The following is a 19,504-nucleotide window of genomic DNA, read 5'->3' as shown; positions in this document are numbered from 1 at the left end:
CTGTATTTGAACTGACATAATAATAATGCAAAGAGGGACAAATGTTTAATCGATACTATTATATATTAAACGGCTTAGGAATATCGCACTGCAATTTCATTTCTAAAAGTCTTACGTAACGACAAAAATCAAATAATCAACCAGACTGTTACTGATACAATCATCATCATTGTTGTCATAAACCATCATAGATAGAATGTCACATTAATATGTGAATAATAGTTTTTAAATGTAATAAAAATATGTTCATTATACAATGAACAGCAGTTAAAAAAATACTACGATAAAAAGAATATAGTAACCATTGAAACATTTAGCAAAATTTGTGTGCAAAAATCAAAACTAAAATGCCGTTAGTCTACTAAATAAATAATAAGGAAAAATAAGAATAATTATTAAATTTTCATTATACGACATACGATTGATACAGAATTTTTAAAAGTTATAGTTAAAAATAAAAATAAGGTCACCATTAAATTTCCTAGAATATTGATAAGACTGTGTAAAATAATACATTATTATAAATCTTATATACTTACCTAGATAATTTTAAATCTAATTGGATATATTTTTATACATTTTTATAAAAGTATAATATGATATATGGTTTAATTGCTTATAAAATAATATGTAGTAGTTTTTAATAAGTATAAGAGATATTACTGATTATTTTTTTAGTTAGCTAAATTATTTTAAAGTCAATTTGCAAATTAGTATTTAGTACTTTCTTATTTCGATAACGATAAACAGAACCCATTAAATCTATTTATTTAAACTTTATACATTGCAAATATTAAATAGGTTAGATGGTAAATATATTGATAAATTCAGGCATTTAAGGAAAAAATTATTCAGGTTTTGGATTTTCGAATTATGAAGGTTTTATACAAGTGTCATAGACTTATTAATTAATATAATCATTAATAAATTCTGTAAAATAAATAAAACGATTATAATATGTAGGGCAGTGGCGTAACTAGGACTAAAATGTTGGTGGCCTGGAGGTATTGTAGACCCCCATCTGATATTAATTGAAAAGCAACCCGTTGTTATATGTAAACATATTGCCATGTTGAATAAATCTTGAAAAATGAGCGTATAGATAAATCTCAAAAGTGATAAAGAAAAATAGTTTGAATATTTTGATATTTTAACTAAATTGTTTTAAACCTCCCTACCCACAATTAAGTCACAACCTACGTGTATTGTTTGGATTAGAATCAATGCAGTGGCGGAACTACATATGATTGAAGGCGGGATTTTCGTGAAATGCATTTTATTCATATTTTTAACGGAGGCTTGACTATTTTCCTTGACTCACATTTAATATTATTTACCTCCATCAAGAATCACTACATATTATTATTATCGTTATTGGTGAAGACGTTTGCTCAAAACCGTAGTAGAAAAAAATCATTTTCATTGTAAATAAAATATTATTATTACTCTTTCCAAAATTATAATTCAAAAAATTATTAATTTACTATAAATGTATATATTTTTTTTATTGCACACAAATAAACAGCCCAATGTTTAGAAATTTAAATTACAGATATAGGGCCTCCAAAAAAATTGTATCCACAGGCCTCAATGATCGTAGTTCCGCCACTGAATCAATGTTAGTATAGAAATTTAACTTTAACGCATGCACATATAATATACACATTACACATACATATATTTTATGATAATGCTTTAAGCTTTTAATACATGTTTTAATTAGATAAATGGTGGTAGTTTAATGTTTGAAAACTTTTTTTCAACAATAAACCAATAAGGAATGAGTCAAAGACATGCATACGTATGTTACATTCAATAACGACGGAAAGACGGTATGAAAATAATAATAATAAAAATAAAAAAAACGGTAGGTACATTTACCATAAACTATTGTAAGTTCTACACCGATTTTATATTTTAGGATATCTGAATAAATACAATTTAATAAGAGGCGGCTTTCCGCTTTCTTATACCATCAAGTATTATTATAAATGCAATCAACATTTACAAATATATAACTTTTTGTTTAAGCAAGAAATTAGATTGATGTTACTTGTGAAAAATAAAAATTTACCAATCAAGTAGACTGTAGAGCATACAATAATTTAATATTAGATCTTATAATAACATCATTGTAATCCTTTGCAGTGATTACTGCAAGATTTCGTATAGGTACATTTTAAACTGACAAAAATTAACCAGTGTAACGACTTCACAGTAGGTAGGTAGTAGCCAGTAGGTAAATTATTGAATAGGAATAGGTATGTAACTATTATAATCAAAACAGGTTTAAATGGTGGTAAGGTATAATTACACGTTTAAGTCGATACGTAAAGTAAATGTAAATTAATAGTTAATATAATAATATATTAACATAAGATAAAATAATATTTTAACTTTTAATATTTAAGTTTATCTATGTCCATATTATTATGGCGTGTTCAACGATAATGGTAACACGAAATATTTCGAACGCTTGACCTCAAAGTTTAATAGGTTATTTTTTATTACATAAAGGACTCACTACATATAAAAGACTTACTATGTATTATACTATACATTAATTTTTAATATAAATTCAGATTTTTAATCATTTTTCAAGAATGTATGAATAGAAAAAATTTTTTTTTATCTAAAATACTCGATTTTAAGTATTAGGTATAAGACAGTTGACATGTTAAGTTTTTTTATCATCTTTAAAAATAACTGATTGAGAGTGAGTTAATATTTCAATATTTTCTGCAAATCGTTTTATTGCGATTTTTTCAAATGTCTACCTAAGATTTTACAAAAATCACCATATCCATGTAATTTTGTATGATTTTTTTGAAACAAGCTCATGGCAACTGAAACTAACAATCAGTCAATTTGAGAAGAAAAAACTTAATATTAGGCCAGTCAATTAAAAAAAAAAACCCAGAAATTTGTTTTGCTCCACATCTGCAGAAAAAACAAAAAATTTTAATTTTAATGCAGTGTAAAAATAGTGTAATATACATAGGTATATACTACACAAAACCCTTATTAATATTTATGAATAGGTATCATTTAAGAACACATTAAAATATATTATTTGTTTATTTGATATTAAATTATATAGCTAATTGATTATGTTTTATATTATTGATGATATACATAAAAAATCTGTCATATACATATAAATTTATTTTTTATAAAAAGTAAAAATCTTAAAAACATATAATATCTAAAAATTAACCTTTTGAATTGTAATTTTTATTACTATAATAGTTCTCCGTCAATATTGTAATCTGTTTTATGGGATACAGACTTGGAGTAATAAAATAGGTACCCACCTACATAAATAATTGGATATGCAGAATAAGTTTTACAAGAAACCCATATTATAGCCTTAACAGTTTTATTTATTAAAAAAGCACTATTTTGACATCGCGTGACTTAAAATCATAGTTATTACCTATTAAGTTATATTAGACAATCAAATAGTTATATGTTTATGAAACTTCATAGAAATATTATTTTAATTGATCTGGTAATAAGCGACAAAATTTAAATTGGACCATCGACATGTTTTAAAAACGTTTCGTTTAAGTATCTCTTTAAGATTAATTTTAAAAAATAAATGAATTTTTAGGTAATAACCTAAGTAATTTATATTTTACCGAGGCTAATTATAATTATAATTATAATTTAAAATTAAATAATGATTTTTATTTTTAATAATATTTTCCATTAATATACAGGTTTTTACTTTTTATATTATTTAAAGACAGCAAATTAATAATAAGACTGAAAATGATTTCACAATAGCCTATATATTTCATCCCGGGATAGCGGCTAATGGCTATAAATAAGATAATATATAAAACTGCACAAAATGTACTTTCTGAAAGTCCACTGAAATTGATTAAACTTTTTTGATGCTATTTTAATGTCAGCCTCTATAAATAGATTGTTGTGCGGTTGGATTTTTAATCAGGCGGTCATTATATGGATTATATTCTAATGTTCTGTTTGTTAGATAAATCGACGGGAAATGGACTGAAATTAATTTAAAAAAAAAAAAAAAATTCTATAACAATAAACTCTAACACATGAATGATATATCTCGATTACAGAATGAATAAACCACGAATGTTAAATGGTGTAATAATTACGTTGACATTTTAATACTAGCGATATCATTATAGAATAATAGAATATATTATGTCTAACACATTAATATGAATTTGTAAAAATATATTAACGAGTGTTTTATAAATTTCGAAAACCAGTAGGTACTTATGAAGAATTAGCTCAAGTCACATTGAAGTCTATTTTGTTAAAAACCTTTATTACTATGTAGTATGTGGTATTCCACCAAAATGTTAGAAATATATCATTATCTTATATTATATAGGTATTTTTATTGTGCAATGCATATTATTTAATATTGCGTTTTAATTGACCATACCATGTGGCATGTATACAGCTGTGGATAGAATAAAATGTGTTAAGAAAATAGTTTTAATAACTTTTTTTAACATCTAATATTTGAGAACATTGCTTACTTTTTATTTCTTCAATATGCAAGTCAAATTGTGATTGAGTACCAACGAATGATTTTCTCCAAGTATTCGGAGACGAGAGACTATCTCTGGATGAAGATCTACTCATTGAACCTTCTCGGGTAAATGATAACGAATGTTTGGCAACGGGATTTGCTTCCGGGCTACTAATAGTTTTTACACTTTTGTGTACTGTTACCATATTCACAATGACCATTTTGCCCTTTTTCCGACCATCTTTTGTATATACATCGCGTTCTTCGAGTACTTGTTCAAACGTTTCATCACCCGATCCATCACGCAATCCCTCGCCACCAACAGCTACTTGGTGAAAGTTTACATAAATTTTATTTTATTTCTCTTTTAATATTACGACTGTGATCGTTGGTTGGTTATATATATGATACCTATATAAGTACATATTTTGACAAACATCAAAGTATTTTTGTATAATAAATACAATTTTTTGTAAATATAAAAATAAAAACTATATCATTAGGAACCAATACTTTTAAGTTTTAATAGCACAATTTTTACTCTTAATGATCTTAGATCTTTGATCTCCCAAAACATGCAAGCCTGTAGATTTTTCAACATATTTAAAATACATATTATATCGTATATCATGATTCATGATTAATTATACAACATAAATAAATTTGAAATATTTTCATAAAATCTTGTTGATAATACTGTTTAGTGTTTAATGATACAGAGCTGCACTTGTGTAGTTGTGTTATCTATATTAAACGCCTTATAACATAACAAATAATATACATTTGAACAATGAAATTTTAAATGCCTATATCATAATCTCGAGTTTTAATAATAATTTAAACTTCTAATCTTATATTTACTCATATTTTACCTATCCTATATGATAAAAATACTTTTCCTATAAAATCGATTGTTAGATTTATTTTTTGGCATTTAAGATTAATAGAGAATTTTTTTATAGGTAGGGACTATAGTAATTTTCTGAGAAAAAATATGTATTTATAAATATTGGATACAAAATACTCATAAAATAACTATTAATAGTTTTGAAATAAAATAATGATTTATGATTTTTCAACAAAATGCAATGAAGTTTCTTGTTAAGCTCTTTTGAAATTAAATTTTTATTTCAAATATTATCTCCTATTTTAAAGATGAAATTGTTTTATAGCTTTAAGAAACACAATTGAATACTTAAGTAATGACACACTTAAGTGACAATAATACTTTCAATGAATTTAACTTAAGACACAGTAGACGCACAATGCACACTACTGCAATGATCATCTACGTTAGAATAACTTCCCTACAAGAACGAAATAAAAATAATGTGGATACAAGATAAGTATGCACTCTGTTTATACAATTTCAGTGGTAGCCTATCCAGCCAATTAAGCATAATACATTATGGTACTATTCTTTGGGTTCAATAAAATTGAAATATCTATACTTTTTACAGCCAGATAATCGAACAGTACGATAAATAATACCTAATTAGTTGGTTAGAAATTATAAGTACGTATATAAACGTATAATGAATTAAGGAGATGTATAACATATTATATTATGTAGTGCCCAGCTGATGCCTAAAATATTTGAACATAATAGGTATTAAACTGCAAACTAAACTTTATACGGACTAAATATGTAGACTAAATTTGAATTGCAAATTGAAGGATGAATGTTTATCTGGGTGTTAAAAATCGAAAAGAAAAATCTAATAATGGAGCAATAGTGTAGATACCGCATGCGCAAATATAAGTTTAAACAAAATGAAATAGTGCAATCAGTGTAATTAATAATATTATAATAATAAGCTGAATGTTGTGATCTATACCCAATACGTGCTACAGAACCTTGTTTCCACAAACCTCGTAAATCACTTTTCGGAGTTCTACAAATTTACAATAACTGTTATGATAGGCATAACTGCAGTTGTACATTGTCTTAAAAATTTCGTATTTTTTAGTGTAGAGTAAAAATATACCTATTATATAGTAACGGGCCTTATAGCTAATAAGTAACAACTGATAAGTGAAAAACGTGTACAATGTTAGAAGCAATAGCAGTCAAACGATATGGGGGTGAAGGGGATAAATCCCCCATGACCTTCTTTCAATGTTTAATATTTAATAACCATAATTTATGTTTAAGATTCTGAGCGGAGCGATCAATTACGATCAATTTATTAAAATTTAAGAGTAAAAATTGTGCTATTAAAACTTAAAAGTATTGGTTCCTAATGAAAACGTTTTTATTTTTATATTTATGTATTGATTTTACCATGATGTGTGTTTTTATTTTTTTTTTGTGTGTCTGTCAATCTATCACGTTTTGTGGTAGTAAAAGTGCTTCGATTTTTGACTTCAGTATCTCATTCGATCAGAAAGTGAATCTAGTTGGTATTTTAGGAAGTCAAAAGTAAAAAATTCTTAATATTTTTCTAAATAATCGAAATAAACTAAAAATTAAGGGAAAAGCGGGAAATTTTACACACAATCAGTTTTCGTCGTTTTCGACAAAATCGATTTTGGTTTTTAATGTAACATTAAAACAAATGATCTTAGATACATGAAATTCTCACCGAATGTTTATTTAAGTATATTCTATACACCATGCAATTTTCAAAAATGTTCGACTTAAGTTGAACTATTTATAGGCATATGCAATTTTCGATAATTATTAGTTTTTTTTTAAAAATTAATATAGATAAAAATTTATTTGTTGGGTGAAAAACTTAAAAATGTAATACAAGGCTCTTAATATATTTTTACAATAGCAGTTGAAAAATAAAATAAATTCATAGTCACATTTTTTTTTATAAGCATTCAAAGTTTGAATTTTAACAAAATACGTAAAAATCACCAAAATTCGCAAATTATTTTAAGCTAGAAATTCATAAAAAGTTTTCTTTTTAAATCTAAAATTTGAAAATTTAATACAAGATTCCTTACAAGTTTGTCAAGTTTTATAATTGAAAAAAAGTCCACCGGAAATTCAAATTAAATTTTTATGAGCATTTGACATTTAAATTTTTACAACATTAGATTTTCACTGGATTTCACATTTAGCGATTTTCTTATTTTGGTGTAACTCAAAACAAATTACCGCAGGTACTTGAAATTTTCACTGAATGCTTATATAGGCATTTTCTATATTTGATACAATTTTCAAAAATTTTGATGTTGTTTCGAGCTGTTTACTTACATTTTAATTTTTCAACTTTTTTAGTTTTTTTTCTATAAATATCGATAAAAATTTATTTGTTGGGTAGAAAAGCATGAATATTTAATACAAGGTTTCTAACACATTGTAACAATAGCAGTTGAAAAATATTAAAAATACATAGGCATGATTTTTTTTATAAGCATTTATTAAAGTTCAAATTTTGACTAAATACGTAAAAAATACGGCAATGTTCAAATTATCTTAGATAGAAATTCATAATTTTTAATAATCTATAATATATCCTAGACAGATAAACCGTCTCCACTCAGAATCGTTTTTTGTATACAATGATATAATATAATCATTGGTTTCAAATTTAATTTCATCCATTACGTACAGTAACCCACTTGTAATCTACTGTACAGCAAAGCGACATCAATAAATAAATAAATTATTAATTAAATAGTGCATGTTAGAAAATTAACTATGTCCCCTCCAATCATGATAATATCATTTAACCACCGCTGATTGGTTAAGGTACCTTGTACACGAAAAATGTATCAAGGTATATACTTTGAAATTGTTCATAAATTTAAGAAAGGTCAGATTTTTTTTACTATTTCATAATATTTATGTATATTTTTTGTGAAAAAAATTGGTTATGTATATATAATACGCATCGTTGCGTTGAATGTTGATCACTAAATGTAATGCGTTTCCAATGAAATACATAAAAGTGAGTAGGTACAAAAAATTTTCGATTAGTTATTATAAAGTAAGTCTCACAAATTAAACAATTAAAAAATATTCAAAACAATGCGTGCTTTTATACTCAATATAATATACATATATTCAGTTGATTATCATATAGATTAACGTACGTGTGTAATTACTGATTTAGAGAACAGCTTCAAAATTTGCAGAATGTGTATTTTATATACCTAAAACCTAATATACCACATACGTTCGACTTCTTACCTCTATTTTATCATACTTAAATATGATATGAAATAATTGTATACTGACTTTTAGATTTTGAGCGGAGCAATGAGTGTACCTACATATTGATTCTACAATGTGTGTATGTGTGTGTTAGGGTAGAAAAGTACAAAATGCCTAATACTTTTATAAATATTTAGTATTGGCTCAAAAGCTAATAATAATATATATATAAAAAAAAATGGGCTTCTAACATCAAATTTTGTACTCCTGCACTAATTTAACTAGGTTAACTAATTATAGTAATCCTACATTTTCCAAATGAAAATAATGAGTTAACGATAGAGAGTCTTGTATTTGTAGGGTTTAACTCAAAAACAATAACGATTTGTTGACGTTTTGACAACGATAATAAATGAAAATTTCAAATTTGCAATTGCAAAAAAGACCATCCAGTGCGAATTGTAAAATACCTACCTGATAGTTTCCAATATCTTCTATGCAGACAAAAAAGTAAATATCTGTAACCGGTTAATAACGGCTTATTAACCGGTATATGATTTATGCGTCATTATAATAGGTAATATGATTTCTTCTCTTTTGCAAAACGGTTCATACTATATTATTCTATAATCGATATTTATTGATCAATAACGAACCTAACGTCCTAACGGTACTTAAAGTAGTTTAAATATGCGAATTATTACAAAATAATTTATACCTGGTAATTATAAATTTAAAAAAAACCATATTTTTAGAATTCTTCAAAAATGTATTTTTTAACTCAAAATACCCAACTTAAAACTATTTATCACTGAGCTATAATTATATCATTTACAAGTAGGCTAATTAAAAAAAAATTATATATTAAAATAGCTGTTTTAAAATCAGGACCTCTTAAAATATATTGCCAATAATGTGAAAGTGTTGTTATATTATTGTTGGTGTTTCTAAATATAAAAAGCGGGAAAGTGGATGTTGTTCTGCTGTACAATAGGTTACAAGTGGGTTACTGTAATGGATGGAATTAAATTTGAATCCAATGATATTAAATCATTGTATATGAAAAACAATTCTGAGCGGGGACGGTTTATCTGTCAAGGATAAATTAGAGATTATTATTACTTATTAAAATATTTGACTTTCCGGTGGACTTTATTTTTTTTTTGATAAAGGTAGACATACTTATTAGAAATCTTGTATTACATTTTTAAATCTTAGATTTGAAAAGAGAATTTTTTGTGAATTTCTATTTTAAAATAATTTGCAAATATTAGTGATTTTACGTATTTTGTCAAAATTCAAACTTTGAATGCTTATAAAAAAAATTGTAAATGTGTATTTCTTTTATTTTTCAACTGCTATTGTAACAATATGTTAAGAACCTTGTATTAAATTTTCAAGCTTTTTTACCCAAAAAATAAATTTTTATCGATATTAATTTAAAAAAAAAACTAATAATTATCGAAAATTGCATATGCCTATAAATAGTTCAACTTAAGTCAACATTTTTTGAGAATTGTATGGTGGATAGAATATACTTATAATTTTATAAAAGCATTAGGTGAAAATTTCATGTATCTATGATCTTTTTTTTTAAGTTACATCAAAAACCAAAATCGATTTTTTCGAAAACTGATTGTCCTTAATTTTTAGTTTGTTTATCCCGATTATTCAGAAGTTTTTTACTTTTGACCCCCCCCCCCCCCAAAAAAAAAAAAAACAAAGTATAAACTAGATTCACTTTTCAATCTAACAAGGTACTGAAGTCGAAAATCTAAGCATTTTTACTGCCCCAAAACGTGATGACAGTCACAAAAAAACACACATCATTGTAAAATCAATACATTCCTCGCTTTGCTCAGAATCTAAAATTATTGCCTGACATAGATTAAAAGGATAATATTACATATTGTTAACGACAATTTTATAGACTAAAATAAGATAAAAATCATTTATCGCAAAACTCAATCCATGATGATCGTATATATAAGTTATATCTGTTTTTCAGTTTTTTAGAATTATGTATTTATTAAAATGTATTTTAAAATATTTATTTTTATACTTCAAAGCCCATTCAATTCTTTGAAAACTAAAAATCAATCCTTTCAAAATAGAAATTGCTGATTGGTAACTATCGTTAAAAAAAATCAATTTGTGTTCATTCTTTGGAATTAATTTAATAATATTATGTATTGCTAGTAAAATGACATACCTACAGATAATGTGTACCTAACACATTTAATATTAAATATTTATCTGTAGGTATTAATTAGAAGTATAACATATAATTAAACATAATTATAGGTACTCTATCATAATTTAATGATAGACAGTTTATTACTTAGTATTTTGTAGCTTTGTAACATCATTTCAACTATTACTATAAATACATTACCTATTAATAGTTAAATATTTTTAAAAATATTATTCAACTAATTATTTTTTATGAAATGGATAATAACAAAGATAATACTGGCGGTATTTCATTTATATTATTAATTTGTGTAATATTATACCATACCTATCTTTATCTAATACGATCTACGTATGAATGCCATTTAAGATTTAATATTATCTAAAATTCTAAGCTCATTGGTTTATTAACCAAACTTATACTATTGATATATTTGTTTTTTTCAAAATCATCATTATTCATTACATATTATTATTAATATAATTTTGATATTATTATTTTTATTATGCAACAAAAATCGTGATAAAAGTGATTTGATTATGTCATAGTGTCTCATCTTGCAATCAGTAGAACTAGTAGTTGTTAGCATACAATTTGTTTTACCCAATAAAAGTTGTTATTTCTTAGCCCAAAATCATTTAAAATTGTGCAAGAAATTATATCACGTCTACTATATAAACAATACTAAAATGAATAGTCGGTGTAAATTTCTAGTCTCTTTAACTTTCTAAATTACAACAGCTGAATAACAGACGGCCGTGTTAAATTAAGACTGTCCACGTCCTATACCATAATACATTAATTTCGTTTTTCAAGTTTATCAACATTTTCTGGAATACAGGGTTACAGGGTTGATATTTTTATTAAGTCTATACTGTCTATAGAGATGTACGATTTATGTACATTTTTCTATACAATATAGGTGAGAGTTGCATGAAAGTTCCATTCAAAATATATACACACCGCTAAAAAAATGTTAAGTACCTAACTACTTAGTAATTATATTAATTTTTTCGGTCCACTCAACAGAATATAAAATATGTTGATATGACAATATTAAGAAAAATATGATGGGTATGTCTTACATTTAATTTAATATAGATATCACAATAAATGATATAGATACCAATACAACGTTTGATCACAGCCGTTCTGCAGCAGACAAGAGTTAGATATTTATATATAAAAAAATAATCCGAAATTTACCAGCATCCTGCAGAATATCTTTAGAATCGGTGCTCTTTTCGAAAAAATCTACTTTATCCTTGAAAGATTTTTTCGTAGGCACCTTATCTTGTGACGATGGTTCATCTTTTTTCGTTGTTTTTAACGAAAAAAAAGGCCTCTTGGGCCTGTCCATGTTAAAGGCTCGTCCCCTTCGTCGACCTCAGCACATATTTGACATAATATTATGACTTCAATAATATGTTATATCAACTGCACTCAATAAGGTTTTCAAACCCAAACTCCCCACAGTTTATAACAATATTAAAACGTAGGTATGGTGTAAAAATCGATAGTATCAAATCATTAATGAATTTTATTATAATATAATATTTATGTGGATATCATAAACAAACTGACAACGCGTCGTTACACACTAACCGCGACCCGTAGTACTACAGTAGGTACGCAACGACTCACTGTCGACTGAATGTCTGATTGCCGCCAGCCGGATCGCCAGACTGCCAATCTGCCATAGAACCGGTTCAAAGTGTAGGTAAAACGCCGGTTATACACAATATTATGTTTTGCACAGTGTTGCCCCATTAATCAGATTCATCAAAATAATAATAATAATAACAGACGAAAATACAAAATGTCTAGCACAGCAGCAGCTGATGCATTGCTGATCGACGTGTACTCGACGACGTTTGTTATGATCGCGGATTCGGGATAATCGTAATATTAATGATATTTATTATCTTTTCTTTTCATATTATCATACTTACATCACACTATATTCCCACCGTTAGCGCCTATCAACCAGTGTATAGTAATAACAATATAATAATAATAGTAATACAATGTGATGACACTATAATATCATTATGATTTGTTTTTAATAGGCGAAATTGTGTGAAAAATCCTAACACCGAATAGATACGAATACTTCAACAAATATCTTTCATCATATTATATTGCATACCTACATATATTGATTTAATAAAATGTTTTGTACTAGAAAAACAAAGTCAATGACATTTTTTTAGGAACTTTCAATTAATATTTTTTTGACGTGTAGAAAATAATAGTCTTCGTAAAAGTTTCCAGCGATTACCTAGTTACAAAGAAATATGTCATTTAATTACTTATTAAATAATTCTAAACGAATGTTGAATGTACCTACACACTAGTACAAGTATAATAATTATTTGTATAATATGATATTATGTATGTATTTTCCTGAAATTTATATTTAAAGTAAAAATGATAGCGTAATTTCTACATTTGCTTGAAATGTGACCAATTGTAGTGAGGGCGATGGTATTAATTAGAGCATGACCGTATACCGATTAGTCCGAAACTGAAGGCAATTCTAATTTGCCGAAAATTAACCGAATCCATTTCGTTTTTAAACGGGAAACTTAGAGTGATTACTTCAACCGAGGAGGTATGACGAACCAAACTACCGTGTCCTACTCATAAAAAAGAATCAATATGTTTTTCGATTGCTATGTAGGGGTCGATAACGGGGGAATTTGAAACTATGAAATACATAATAATATTACGATAATAGTTAAACGCCATCATCTTTAACGATCAAAAAATTAATAAATAATGGTGAAAACGTTGGGTCCGTGATTTAGTAATATCTAATTATTATGATGATACAGACGTGTTTGTGTTATCAATCACACAAGGTCGACTACTCACGGGCCTCCGGAGTCCGGACGCAGAAATGTTTGTTGTCGAATCGAAACTATTGTAAACACTACGTTGAGCGGTATGTATAACATATAAACCCGTTTACACTATACTGTAAAAATTGCAAACGTTTTTTTTGTTTTTATTTTCTACCACCGTCTAGCACAGTACTCGGTTCGTGTTGTAATATTTTCGATCGAGACATTTCGACTAGCACACGTTTAGTTTGTGATCTCGTGGGTTGCGTGTTTTTGCACGGATAATATACCGTTGTCGTTCGTGTACACACTGCCTGGCCGAAAGCCGGCGTAACGTCAATAAAAGTTTCACTTTCGTCGAGGCGAAGCGCAGGACCGCCGTCGTCGACGCCGACGCCGCCGTCGAAACACGTGTTTGCGGTGCATATAATGACCCCAAAAAACGATAGGCCTACTTCAGGCATAACTCGTAAAGTACACAACGCATATTTTGTATCATTACAATGTTACTATTTGATATCGATCTGGTAAACATTCGACTCTGTTATCACTACGACGGTGCTAAACGTGTCCGCGGAGTAATTAAACTATAGTGTTCACGATTTAAGTGTCAGTGCGCGTATTTTTGTTTGTTTATTTATCTAAAAAGTATTTATACCTACCGTAGCCATATATAATACACTACGAGTAATTTAATACGAACGAAGAGTTCATGTTAGGTTATATTATACTATGCGTCTATGCCCATTATGATACGCGCACGTATTACGTACGAAGACTTGACCTAATTTTATTGTAGGTATCTACGCGACGTCATTTTGTATAATTTTTGCCTACATAATATAATATTACATAGGTATTACATAATAACTTTTGGTGATTAAAAAAGTATAGTGTGCGTTTTGACGGATTTGATAAGAATAATTATTTTTGTTTTGTGTTGCTATACCTATTTAGTCTGTCGGAAGTGTTCGTGCGTATATTATGATACGTACACGAGTTCGAGTAATCTTTAGCCAAAATTATAATTTTAATAGAAAAAAATAAACTTGGGCTTATTTAAAAGGGGAATTCACCAGAATGATCCCCTAACGATTTTCTTTAATAGTACATTTACTCAAATTCTGAAGTTTGTAATTTTAAAAAATCTATAATAGTATAATAAGAAATTATAAAAATATTCTCAAATTCTCACTCAGATTTATAAATTTGTATGTATGTGCAAATAGTTTAAATTACATTCTGTAGTGATAGAAACTTATTAATTAAAATAAGTATCACTATTTTTTTAGTATTCATTATTTGTGTCTGATGATATTTTCGAACATTTTGACGCATCTATAAATCAAAACTTGAATATTTTCGAAAATTCATTAGGATCTTTTAAGGTTTAAAGATAACGTCTTATATTATAGAACTAAATTTATTATTTCAGCAAAAATTGTGGTAAACAATGCGCTTGGTAGATGTAGATATTAAATTATTAAAAATTAAACTATATTATTATAATGATTATGATATTATAGCTCTATGAATCTATGATATTTATTTTTTTGACCTCGTACTATTCGCGATCGTGGTGACGTGATGTTGTGTTAAATCGTTGGATTATTTAATAATGATAATAATATCATTTGTTGACAGTAGTGGTTCATAAAAGAATATCACTCGACAATCAGATCTTTATAATTATTTAATAATTCATTTTTTTAATAATTTATCTATAGTTCATTAATTACAAATAACTGAGAATAGTTCACAACATAGATATAATATAATAAGTAGGATTTCGGATACGACGTAGATAATGTAATATATTATTATTATTTTTTAAAAATTTACAATTAATGTAGGTATTTAAATAAATACACAATGTTGTAAAAAAAAAGTCAAATTGTATTTTTTTATAAATTAATATATCATAGTTTTTATGTCGACTATAATATGATTAAAAATTATTCATAATATACAATATTTATTTAAAGTTTTGGAGTTGATAATATAATATTAGAAAACCCTTATATATTATTATTATATACGTCCTAACTTCTAAGTACCTAATTAAAAAAAAAAATCATATTTATTTTAAATTTTAAAAGTGCCTTATTTATATTTCCTATACTATTTACCAACTGAATACAAATTTTAATACATAGGTAAATTTTTTAATCTACGAACATACGTTTTTTCACTTTTAATTTAAAATTTCAAAAGAAGAGAAAGTAAAATGTTCTATTATATTTATAATAATGTACTCTTAAAAAACAGCAGATTTTGGTCAAAAACACGTGTTTTCTAATTTATTGTAGGAGTTTAAAATTTTTAATTTTTAATGATTTTATTGAGTAAGTATTATAATTATTTGTTAGGTTAAAGTTAAAGGTATGTTACTATGTTATGAAGTCTCAATTACTATTATAACGTTGTGATTATATTATTAAAGGTAGTATAAGATACCATCACATAAGTATTAAGTAATAATGAATTTTGTTACATATGTATATAATATTATAAGGCTACATAGGTATATTTAAAAAATGTATTAGTATCCTACTTGATATTTTTATCAAATAAATATATGATGTAATTATTATAAATAATTTTACATTTAATTTTAGATAATTATACGATCTATACATAATGTTTAGAACATCAGTACAATAATAATAAGGGTTATTTAATTTATAGATATGTAATGGTTAGGTTAGGGGATGCTATATAAAGGATATATTTTCAATTAATTTTTTAATTATAATTTCTGTAATTTTCATTACTAAATCTTGTTAGAATGTTTTGTAAAAAAGGTGAATGTATTGATTGTATTGTAATACTACAGCTAATTGCGGTGGTTGACGTCAAAATTTACAGTTCTCTTATATAATAAGATCCATCGAAAATTGTATGTAATGCATTATCCAGACAATTAAACTTTTAGTACAGTAGTATAGCTTGGCTAGTAAACCTAGTCATTGTAAACAAATTATATTTTGAATTGTAAATGCAGTTAAAAAGTATTAAACATACATCATATAGATAATTTGTAAGTCCATTGTTAAATAAAATAATATTTATATAATTTAATAGCAGTTATTACAAACTTTAATAGTTTTTTTATGATTATAAATCATCACTAGGTTTATACAATAATTGAATAATTACTTTAAATGACAACAAAATTTTGATTATTTTAAAATTATGACAAGCTTTCTGATTCAAATACTAAATATTTTAATTATTGATTTTGTTTTACTGTTTCAAAAAACTTACCTATCTACTATAAAATACCAACTTATTATAAACCAATTATATTATGTTTTCCTATATTTAGATATATACTAGTTTAATTTTAAAACAGTCATAATATTAAGTTCCATATTTTGTAGTAAATCATAATATTATAATAATATTTGATTCTACAAATTTATTAAAAATTAGATCAATTTTTTCGAAGTATAAATCTAAGATTATTTTGAACTTTGGTTAAATCACAAATACCTACTTTCAATTTAGTAAGATTATTGAAATTTAACTCTTTTAAATAATAGGGAATGGGAATATGATTTTTATGTTAAATCAATTAAAACATTATATAGCTATGCAATTTATTGTTTTGGTAAGAATACATATTTAACTTTTTTAATGGTCAATAATTATTGCGTATGGAAAGAATAAAGTAATAGTTTTTTTTTTTAATTCCCTTAAAATTTCAAACTTCTGCTTTTCTTTTAAAAATGTCTCTTTATTACCTTAAAAATATATCCAACAGTCTTGGAATATTATAAAATATCCAGTGTGGTTATTTAATGAAATTTAATATGAATATATTATATATTATACATAGGTATAGCCGATACAGGTATCAGCTATTCTGATATTGGTATTGACGAATAATAATAAAATTTAATATGTATATATTGCTATATATAGCATAATATAATTATGTATGTCCTTCGCCAATGCGACAGACGATTGTGTGGCCTCTGCAGTTTGTCTCTCACACATAGCCTGCGGTGTAATAATCATGCCACAGCTGACGCCGAATTGCTGTTGTGCTCAATGAATAAGACTTTGTAAACGTGGGAGTATTCGTACTAACAACCTTGTGTTTGGTGTACCGTATAGCCCAACCGGTATAAAAACCGTTGGTAGGGGAACAATTTGTATTGTTCGTGTTTTAGATACAATATATTAATACAATTGTTTTATTCCCCAAATGTTTTATTCGATTTTCGTTATTAGGTCAAACTAAATAAAAAAATAAAGCATACCCTATATAAATATGAAAAAATAAATTCATATCATTGCATAAGCTAGACTGACGATAACACGATTCTGGGAAGATTTATTAAAATACTTACTTACATTTCTGAACTTTAGATTACTAACATTTTCAAGAAATATAAAAAAAATCGAGTAATTACGTGTTTAAAACTTAAAACACTATTTTTGTTTCATATAGAATTCTGAATTATACATATACATTTTTAACTGAAAAAATTTTAAGTAACACACCACTTATACATACTTCATAAAAATAACCAATTGCTATTAAAATAAAAAATGTAGTTTAAACGATAAACCATGATAATATAATATATTTGAAAAATAAAGTTTTATTGAATTACATCATTTATTTTAATTATTTTATATTAGGTATTCTTTATTGTATATTATACATTTCATGGTTATAAAATTTATCAAACTTAGAATAATTTTAACTCATTGTTTACTAATAATATATTACGGAGTGTGGACATATTTCTAAAGTAATTTAACATTAACTATGAATATAAATTGTATTGCTATCTGAACATAATAAATTTATAACTAATCAGAAAGCACTCGATATTGTTTAATATTGCTATTGATTATTTATCATTTAAAAGGTTGATAATTTTAATATTTTTTGTAATTTTATTACGATGATTATCTTAAAATGTTGCAACAAAATAAAAAATAGACAGAGAAACAAGTTAACCAAAACAAATGTAATCATGATATATTGATATGTTTTTGATAGGTACCTTGGTACCTATCTATTTACGAAGTTAGAATAGATTAGATAAATTGAAGGACTGTCATAATTCGTTCTTTTATTACACTTTGAGTGCTTATATGTTATACAGTTATGATTAAGGTGGACAGTAGATTAAGTAAAATAATTAATTGAATATCATGCTTATATATTATATGCGGGGAGCCATTTAATACTAGAAACTAATTATTTCGGAAAACAGTCGTTATTGGAAATATTTTTTTCAAATAATTTGAATTCGTCACAAAACAACATATTTGTAAAAAATTTCCATATTCCTACGCAGAATATTATTTGAAGTATCTGGACTTATAAAAATCAAATTTCGAACAAGCGTTTATTAGTTAAGTATAAACTTATAACTTAAAATGATTTGAAGTCCCGACGACTTTTGATAAGTTTAACCCACCATTTTGTAGGATACCCTCAATCTAATCCGATCAAAACTTTAAGGAAATATGATTCATGCTCATCGAAGTATTCCACAACATATTCTTCTTTAGAATAAGAAATTAAAATTCCATGTTTTCTTTCAAATAATAAAAAAAAATTAAATTATATAACTATGAAATTAGTAAAAAATAATTTAAAAAAATTAAGTTTATATGTAGATAGTTACTAGAAAAATAATAGATGCAGTATATTGTACGCATATTATATGGAAATAATCTTTTAATAAAATAAAATAAAATTTAATATTTATTAAATTACCATTTAATTGATGAATTATAAAAATTGTTTTGTAATAAATATAAACTACTAGCTGCATTGTACATCTAAATATAAAATATATTTA

The 19,504-nt window shown here is 25.8% G+C and overlaps 2 protein-coding genes across 5 annotated transcripts in view; one reads left to right on the top strand and one right to left on the bottom strand.

Annotated features, from left to right (window-relative positions):
- Positions 1-12,622, bottom strand: part of Msp300 (Muscle-specific protein 300 kDa) — a 77,358-nt gene extending 64,736 nt beyond the window's left edge. The window contains exons 1-2 of the mRNA XM_089226081.1: positions 12,034-12,622; positions 4,530-4,847 (exon numbers count right to left, since the gene is read on the bottom strand). Of these exons, the coding sequence (XP_089082207.1) occupies positions 4,530-4,847; positions 12,034-12,187 (472 nt within the window). The 5' untranslated portion in view covers positions 12,188-12,622. The remainder of the gene's footprint in view (positions 1-4,529; positions 4,848-12,033) is intronic.
- Positions 1-19,504, top strand: part of LOC149055669 (uncharacterized) — an 88,413-nt gene that overhangs the window by 50,248 nt on the left and 18,661 nt on the right. Inside the window, exon 1 of one of the 4 annotated variants that reach the window (XM_089226080.1) lies at positions 13,339-13,774. The exons of the other annotated variants lie outside the window; for them this stretch is intronic. Coding sequence (XP_089082206.1) covers positions 13,653-13,774 — 122 coding nt within the window. The 5' untranslated portion in view covers positions 13,339-13,652. Of the gene's footprint in view, positions 1-13,338; positions 13,775-19,504 lie in introns of those variants that run through there. 4 annotated transcript variants of the gene reach the window in all.

Source organism: Diuraphis noxia, unplaced genomic scaffold, assembly GCF_037042655.1.
Source record: "Diuraphis noxia isolate RWA-SAM2 unplaced genomic scaffold, SU_Dnox_SAM2 contig0004, whole genome shotgun sequence".
Lineage (NCBI taxonomy): Eukaryota > Metazoa > Arthropoda > Insecta > Hemiptera > Aphididae > Diuraphis > Diuraphis noxia.
The sequence above is the reverse complement of the archived record's forward strand: the minus strand, read 5'-3'. Positions and strand labels throughout refer to the sequence as shown.